Source organism: Lipotes vexillifer, unplaced genomic scaffold (assembly GCF_000442215.2).
Source record: "Lipotes vexillifer unplaced genomic scaffold, Lipotes_vexillifer_v1.1 scaffold648, whole genome shotgun sequence".
NCBI classification, from domain to species: Eukaryota; Metazoa; Chordata; class Mammalia; order Artiodactyla; family Lipotidae; genus Lipotes; species Lipotes vexillifer.
In genome coordinates this window covers 2,244,147-2,252,585 of record NW_006797096.1, presented here as the reverse complement: position 1 = coordinate 2,252,585, position 8,439 = coordinate 2,244,147, and the positions used below count along the sequence as shown (strand labels likewise).

Sequence of the window (8,439 nt, the reverse complement as noted above, 5' to 3'; positions counted from 1 at the left end):
TAGGTTGAAATCCTGTCCCCCAATATGATAATATTGGATGGTGGGGCCTTTGGGAGGTGATTAGTTCATGACAGGGCAGCCCTTATGAATAAGATCAGTGCCCTTATAAGAAGAGACACAAGACAGCCTGCTTCCTCTCTGTTCTCTTTGCCATGTGAAGATACAAGAGGGTCATCTGCCAACCTGGAGGTGGGTTCTCACCAGACACCTGATCTACAAGCACCTTGATCTTGGACTTCCCAGTCTCTAGAACTGTGAGAAATAAATGTTTGTCCTTCTGGCTAGCGATGGAGACTGCAAAGCTAAGGGTCTTTGGCTTTTCATTTGCAAGAGAGGATGAGTTTCTTTCTCAGAGTGTGCTGCAGCCAGACACAGTACCTCTCCTTAGCAGACACTCTGCTGTTCCAATCATACACCTTGCTGTTGAGTTCAATGTGGAGTTCCAGGAGTGAGTGTTTTCTGGAGGGAATGAGAAAGGCAAAAATTAATCCCATGCCACGCAAATATCAACGAGGAGACAGATTAGCATTAGGTTGAAATCAGCTAATAGATATGAAAGTGCTTTAAAATTGTTCCTTTCTAAGTATTCTACAAGCTGCTTAGCAAGTGATCCAAACAGGTTTGCAGCACTCTGACCCAATGACCACAGTCCCCACCCACAGGGGCAAATGAGTTTTAGTCTGGGTACACACCAGCCAGATGATAACCCATCTGGATCAGCCATGCAAATGCAGGATGGATGTAAAAGGCCAATAATACCGTTGGCCCGTGGTGTATGTACCTTGGAAGGCTGAGTTGCCCCTGCTCTAGCACTCCCTTTTTGCTCTACCATCCCTGAGGAGGCTAGGGGTCCCAGGCCCTGAGATTTATTCCTGGGGTCCCCCAAGCTACAACGGATGCCTTTCACAGGTGACTCAGAGAAATTCTAAATTGTGATTAGGGGGCAACAGAAAAGGGACTGCTAATCTTACATTTGAGGTACAGTGAGGCTTCCCTCATCCTAAATGGACACCAGGTCACCAACGTTTCCCTTAGAAAAGTATCCTTGCCAATAAACGTTAAAAATGTCTAAGTTACAAAGACTTGCAGACATGTATAGCCAGGTACCATTTTTCACCTATCAACCTCAAGACTTGGGGAAATAAACGAACACGCGGTATCAGAATTCAGGGATGCAGACTCTCTCATAAAAGCTGATCTATGGGAATTCCATGGGGTCCAGTGGTTAGGACTCGGCGCTCTCACTCCCAGGGGCCCGGGCTCAATCCTTGGTCCGGGAACTAAAGTCCTGCAAGCTGCGTGGCGTGGTCAAAAAACAAAAAGCTGGTCTAACTGTCCTAGAGGACAATCTGACGAGATGCATCAGAGGCTTTAAAAATGCTTGTCATTCAACACAGTAATTCCACTTCTGGGAATTTTCCCTTCAAGAAAACAATTAAGAATAAGCACAAATACTGAGCTATAAAGATGTTGAACACTTTCTTTTTTGTGAAAGCAAAACATTGCCCAACAACTAAAGACTGGCCAAGTAAATTATGCTATAGCCATATTAGGGACTGCTCTGAAGACATTAAAATGATACTATAGGGACTTCCCTGGTGGCGCAGTGGTTAAGAATCTGCCTGCCAATGCAGGGCACGTGGGTTCGAGCCCCGGTCCAGGAAGATCCCACATGCCTTGGAGCAACAAAGCCCGTGCACCACAACTACTGCGCCTGCGCTCTAGAGCCCGTGAGCCACAACTACTGAGCCCGCGTGCCACAACTACTGAAGCCCGCATGCCTAGAGCCGGTACTCCGCAACAAGAGAAACCTGCACAATGAGTGCCCCCGCTCGTTGCAACTAGAGAAAAAGCCTGCACGCGGCAACGAAGACCCAACTCAGCCAAAAATAAATAAATAATTAAATAAATTTTTAAGCAAATAAAATAAAATGATGCCATAAAAATGTGATTTCTGACATGTAAAAATATACTGTTGCACAAACTAAAAGCAGGTTATAAACTAACAGTAGATTATGATTTCATTTTGGCTTAAAAAAATCTTTATATGTGATTGTATCGGTATCCTAAAAAGACCTGGAAGGCAAAACACCGAGATTTGGATAATAGATTAGTTCTAATAAGTAGGATTATAACTGCTTGTTATGTTCTGCTTTCAGCATCTATATCTCATGATCTATGTTCAGTAAGGAGTATGTATTGCTTTTATAATAAGAAAAAAAAACATTTCTTAATTTTGAAGAAAAATATTCAAACCACAAGCTGACTATATGACCTTCTGAAGTATAAAGCATTCATAAACTGTGCAGTCTATTATCATACTCCTAAGGCAACCCCAACAAGGAATGAAAAATCCCTCCCCCTGACGAAAAGGGCATAGAATATGGCACAGTGGCACTTCCATCCTGGTAGCAGAAAATAAACAACTGGGGCCAGGATCCGCCACAGCTTGCGTGGCTCACCTTTCTTTCCCCAGCTTCTGGGAGAGGCACTTCAGGTACAATGACGGTGAAGGGGAGGACCGCTCCAGCAGGGACACGTCCGCTTTGCACAGGCTCCAGAAGAAGTCAGCTTCTCGGTGAATCACGCAGGCCCCGGGCTGCCTGGCCTTGGATTCTGCACTTTTCACTGATGGCCTATCCACCTCCAGGAAGCTGCTGTCCTCTAGCTGGCCCTCTGACGTCACATAGTTCTGAATAAAAAAGACCTTTGGCTTCCCTGAGAGAGAGGGGCATGCATCTGCCATGAACATCCTTCTGATATGATCCAAAGGGACCCCTGGATGAGTCTGATCCACGCCAAACACGCTCTGGGAGCCCCCTCGGCTCACCAGGATACACACGAAGCTGTCGTAGTCTTGGTGTTGGGGCATGTGCGCAACTTGGCCAAGAATGTGCTTTATATTTTCCACGGTGAGATGTAAGAAACGCTTGACTTCATAGCCCAGGGCAGTGAAGGTTTCCTCAAGAATGTCTGGGAAAAACAAACAAACATGAAAAACAACACAGGAGGGACTTCCCTGGTGGCGCAGTGGTTAAGAATCCACCTGCCAATGCAGGGGACACGGGTTCGAGCCCTGGTCCGGGAAGATCCCACATGCCGCGGAGCAACTAAGCCCGTGCGCCACAACTACTAAGCCTGCGCTCTAGAGCCTGCGAGCCACAACTACTGAAGCCCATGTGCCTAGAGCCCGTGCCCTGTAACAAGAGAAGCCACCGCAATGAGAAGCCCGCGCGCCACAACCAAGAGTGGCCCCTGCTCGCCGCAACTAGAGAAAGCCCGCGCGCAGCAAAGAAGACCCAACGCGGCCAAAAATTTAAAAAAACAAAAACAAAAACATAGGAGTAAGAAAAGCTCAAGAGATACTGGGTAGCGATCCTAAACATGGTCTAATTACTTGTCTGTTTCTGCTTTTGTGTCATAGTTTGAGGCTTTAAAGGACCTAAGAACGGGGCAGGAGGGATAGAATCAGCCTAAAACATGAAATATGTGACTTTCATGTCCCAGGTTCCCAGTTATGGTCTGTCCCCTGTTATACCACTTCCCTGCCTGAGGCCACCACCGCATCTGGCCACGGGCAGAGACTGAGCCCACCTCTAGTCTAAACGAACCAAGAGAGGAAAAATACTTTTTCCTTTCAGCCAAAACAAAGTTGGGGATTGTTCAAAGGGCTCTTTCCTACAATAACTCACAAGTTCATAGGAATGGGTGCATTTGCAGCATGCAGATCTAAACCTAGATCCAGTGGCCGCAGAAAGGGTGACCCAGGTCATGAGTTCCCTCACCTCCACCTGCTGTGAGCTGATCCGGAGGCCCCTGGATCTAAGCTGGGACCATTCCCAGACTCCCCAGCTCCTCTCATGACCTACTTCCCAGTGTAGCCTTTGACTGAGCAAGGGAGGGCCTTTGGCCAAGACGCCCTACAGCAGCGGTCCCCAACCTTTTCGGCACCAGGGAACGGTTTCGTGGAAGACAGTTTTTCCACAGACTGGCGGTGGGGTGGGGTGAAGTTTCAGGACGATTCAAGCGCTTTACATTTATTGTGTGCTTTATTTCTATTATTATTACATTGTAATATATAATGAAATAATTCTACAACTCACCATAATGCAGAATCAGTGGGAGCCCTGAGCTTGTTTTCCTGCAACTAGCTGGTCCCATCTGGGGGTGACGGGAGACAGTGACACCCAAAGTGTGTTTTTTTGTTTTGTTTTGTTTTGTTTGCGGTACGCAGGCCTCTCACTGCTGTGGCCTCTCCCGTTGCGGAGCACAGGCTCCGGACGCGCAGGCTCAGCGGCCATGGCTCACGGGCCCAGCCGCTCTGCGGCATGTGGGATCTTCCCAGACCGGGGCACGAACCCGTGGCCCCTGCATCGGTAGGCGGACTCTCAACCACTGCGCCACCAGGGAAGCCCGAAAGTGTGTTGTTTATGTCCAGTCTACTCCGTAATCTCATTTTGGTTGCTGTCACTGCAGAAAACCCTGCTTCACAAGGATAGGATGTTGGAAATGAAAGCAGGCTTTTCCGTGCTTTTGTGGCAATCTCAGGATATTCCACCTTGACTTTAATCCAAAAGGTATGGAGATTTGAACTTGTCTCAAACATACTTTTAAGGCCACCATCATTTGCCATCTCAAGCAATTGATCCTCTTCTAGCGTGGACAAAGTCGATTCACCCAGCTTACTCACAAATGGGTTGCAGATCCATTCCTTCCCAGTTCGGGGGTCTTCTGTGGTTGGGAAGTAATGCTCAAACTCTTTTGAAATCTGAGATAGGTGATCATGCATCAGCTGGGAGAAAGAAGGCCCTAGTTCAGTCTCTTTCAAAATCTCTGCTGATGTTTGAAACATGTCAAAAATCCCAATGTTCACTCGTCACCTCCATAATTCCAGTTTGGCTTTGAACGCAGCCACTTTATCCGCCGACTGGAGCACAGTCGCCCTTCTCCCCTGAAGTGACAGACTGAGTTCGGTGAGCAGGTTGAATATGTCACACAAGCAAGCAAGTTTTGAGACCCAGTCTGTGTCCCTGAAATGTGCTGCCAGTGGTGACTGTTTTTCTACAAGAAGTCCCTGGAGTGGCTCTCATAACTCAAAAACTCTGGCCGGTGATCTACCTTTAGAAGCCATCTCACTTCTGTGTATAAGAGAAGACATGTGTGTTCTGTGTCCATCTCCTCACAGAGGGGCACGAACAGATGTGAGTTAAGGGCATGCACTTTAATGTCGTTGATAATTTTAACCATGTCCTGCAAAACATTGTTAAGTTCAGTTACCATTTTTCGGCTAGCCAGCATTCTACTATGGATGACACAGTGCGTAGACACACATTCAGAAGCGACCTCTTTGACCCGTAGTGAAACCAGAAAGCCGTCCAGTCATGACAGCCGCTCCATCTGTGCATATACCAACACAAAATGACGAATTCACTTTTCCTGATATGTAATCATTCAAAGACTTGAATAGTTCTGCAGCTGTGGTGTTGGTTGGCAACAAAAGTGCACATAACATATCCTCATGCACATCCTCCTGAAAAATATATTGCACAAAAACAAGCATTGTTGCCTTGTTGTCAACATCTGTAGACTCGTCAACCTGGATTGAGTACCACGGTGACTCATTAATCCTCTCTAACAACTGTGCCTCAATATCTTCTGCTATTTCATCAATTCGTCTAGTTACGGTGCTAGCCAAAAGAGGAACACGTGCCACCTTTTGAACTGCAGCCTCTCCTAAAAGTTCATGACACATGTCCTTAGCAGCAGGCAGGATCTTCACCAATAGTAAAGGATTTCTTAGCTTTAGCAATGCAGTTAGCCACTAAGAATGATGCTCTCAATGCAGACATATTTGATGAAGTGGTAGCCTTCAATGATTGTTTCTGTTCTTCGTGTTCACGTTTTTTTCTTTTGAAAAACTCCAAAGCCTTCTCCTTTTTTTTTTTTTTTTAATAAATTTATTTCTTTATTTATTTTTGGCTGCGTTGGGTCTTCGTTGCTGCGAACGGGCTTTCTCTGGTTGCAGCGAGAGGCGGCTACTCTTCATTTCGGTGCACAGGCTTCTCCTGTTGCAGAGCAGGGACTCTAGGCGCACGGGCTCAGTAGTTGTGGCTCGCGGGCTCTAGAGCTCAAGCTCAGTAGTTGTGAGTTTAGCTGCTCTGCGGCATGTGGGATCTTCCAAGGCCAGGGCTTGAACCCGTGTCCCCTGCATTGGCAGGCGTGTTCTTAACCACTGCACCACCAGGGAAGTCCCCAAAGGCTTGTCTTTTAATGCAGGGTGCTTGGTCTCCATGTAGCAAAGCAGCTTTGAAGGTTTCATGGCTCCGTTGGATAGCCAGTCACCACAAATTATACAAAGCAGGCTTGGAGAATGTGAATCACCTGTTGCAATGAACCCATAATTTAAGTAGGACTTGGTATTTCCTTTAAAATGAAGCTTTCTTTTTGTTGGCAGTCTCAGAGTCTTCTGCTGTCTCATCATTGGGTCTTACCCTCTTTTCTTTTTCTTTTAAATTAATTAATTTATTTATTTTTGGCTGTGTTGGGTCTTCGTTTCTGTGCGAGGGCTTTCTCTAGTTGCGGCAAGCGGGGGCCACTCTTCATCGCGGTGCGCGGGCCTCTCATTGTCGCAGCCTCTCTTGTTGCTGAGCACAGGCTCCAGATGCGCAGGCTCAGTAGCTGTGGCTCATGGGCCCAGCTGCTCCGCGGCATGTGGGATCTTCCCGGACCAGGGCTCGAACCCGTGTCCCCTGCATTGGCAGGCAGATTCTCAACCACTGCGCCACCAGGGAAGCCCTCCCTCTTTTCAAATAAGCTCTCCAGCACTGTTTGTTTTTTACCTATTTTGGCTAGGGTTAGCTTGCGGGCTTACCAAAACTGTGACTGAGACAAGTGCGCAGTGCAGGAAAGAGGTGTGGACGGAAACCGTAAATAAAATAATGGGTGGGCCACGCATGGACTAAAGTAAGTGTTGGATTCTGACTTAAAGCCTGCCACCAGATGCAGCTTAACCGTCACTTGCCCCTCACTGATAGGGTTTTGATATGAGTCTGCAAGCAATTGATTTATTATGGTCACCGTGCAGTCAAACCCCTCTGCTAATGATAATCAGTATTTGCAGGCACTCCCCAGCGCTAGCATCACTGCCTCAGCTCCGCCTCAGATCATCAGGCATTAGATTCTCATAAGGAGCGTGCAACCTAGATCCCTCACATGCGCAGTTCACAGCGGAGTTCGTGCTCCTACGAAAATCTAATGCCGCCACTGATCTGACAGGAGGCGGAGCTCAGGCAGTAATGCGAGCGATGGGGAGCGGCTGTAAATACAGATGAAGCTTTGCTTGCTCACCTGTCACTCACCTCCTGCTGTGTGGCCCTGGACCGGTACCAGTCAGTGGTTGGAGGGTTGGGGACCCCTGCCCTACAGGGCCCCCAGAGATTCTTCTCCTAGTTTCCAGGAATCCTGGGTTGACTTTGCCTTGAGAAGCAGTGTAAAGCAGTGGAAAAAGCAGACAAGCCTGCCTTCTAACACTGACCTCACCACACCTATGGGCTGCATTGCTTTAAGGAAGTGGGTCTCCCTAGCTTTAAGTGGAAGTGGAGATACCCACCCTATGAGGATGCTGTGAAGATTAAATGAGATAATACAAATAAAGCTCCTGGTGCTCAATAAAAATATTCTCTGTTCTCTTTTTAAAAATCTTTTTGTTCATCTTCTAGAAGTTTCTATGGCCTTGGAACCCTAGAAATCCTACCCATCTACTTTGTTCCTATCTGCTCAGTTTGCCTTCATTGGAGAAGTAGGTACCGAATTGTTTCATCTTTCTAATAGCAAAGATAGACATCTTTCTCTTCCTCATTCAAAAAGTCCACATCCTTTTGAGCTACCCATTAAGTTTCTACTCCTTGTCTGAGGGATGCCTCCAGTTCTTAGTCCATTTTCAGAGCAGAGAGACCATTCTGTCCTAAGCCCAGAGGCTAAACAAGAATCTCCTAATTCAGGCTGTCATCCAAACTATTAGCCACTTCTCTGGATTTGCTTCCCTGTCTCATGACTATGTACCCACTTCTGTTCCTCCCCTGGGGTATGACCTTCCAGAAGTCCACGACTGCATTCACCCCAAACCAAACAACACGGTAGTAATCAAAGTACCTATAACTTCCACCAAGGAACAGAGGGGTCCTATCTCATACCAGTTTAAGCATCACACAAAGGGGTCAAGGGGAGATAAATAACTGAAGGTACATATAACAGTTTACTACAAATTCTCAGTTCTCGACACTAAATGGGAACAATATGAAATATGGATAGAAAAATAATTCAGAGACTCACAGCTTCAACCAATAGTTTCAACTGTCTTGTCTTGCCAACGTTACCAACCACTAACAAACTATAAAAGTAAAAGTAAGCAATCACAGTTTCTCTTCTGGCTTCTCAGCA

General features: G+C 46.8%; 1 protein-coding gene across 2 annotated transcripts in view; it reads right to left on the bottom strand.

Moving 5' to 3' along the window:
- Nucleotides 1-320: 320 nt before the first annotated feature.
- CFLAR (CASP8 and FADD like apoptosis regulator) overlaps nucleotides 321-8,439 on the bottom strand; it is a 31,060-nt gene continuing 22,941 nt past the window's right edge. The window contains exons 8-9 of one of the 2 annotated variants that reach the window (XM_007469211.1): nucleotides 2,463-2,973; nucleotides 321-459 (exon numbers count right to left, since the gene is read on the bottom strand). In XM_007469211.1, coding sequence (XP_007469273.1) covers nucleotides 321-459; nucleotides 2,463-2,973 — 650 coding nt within the window. The remainder of the gene's footprint in view (nucleotides 460-2,462; nucleotides 2,974-8,439) is intronic. The other variant, XM_007469212.1, reaches the window with a different exon arrangement.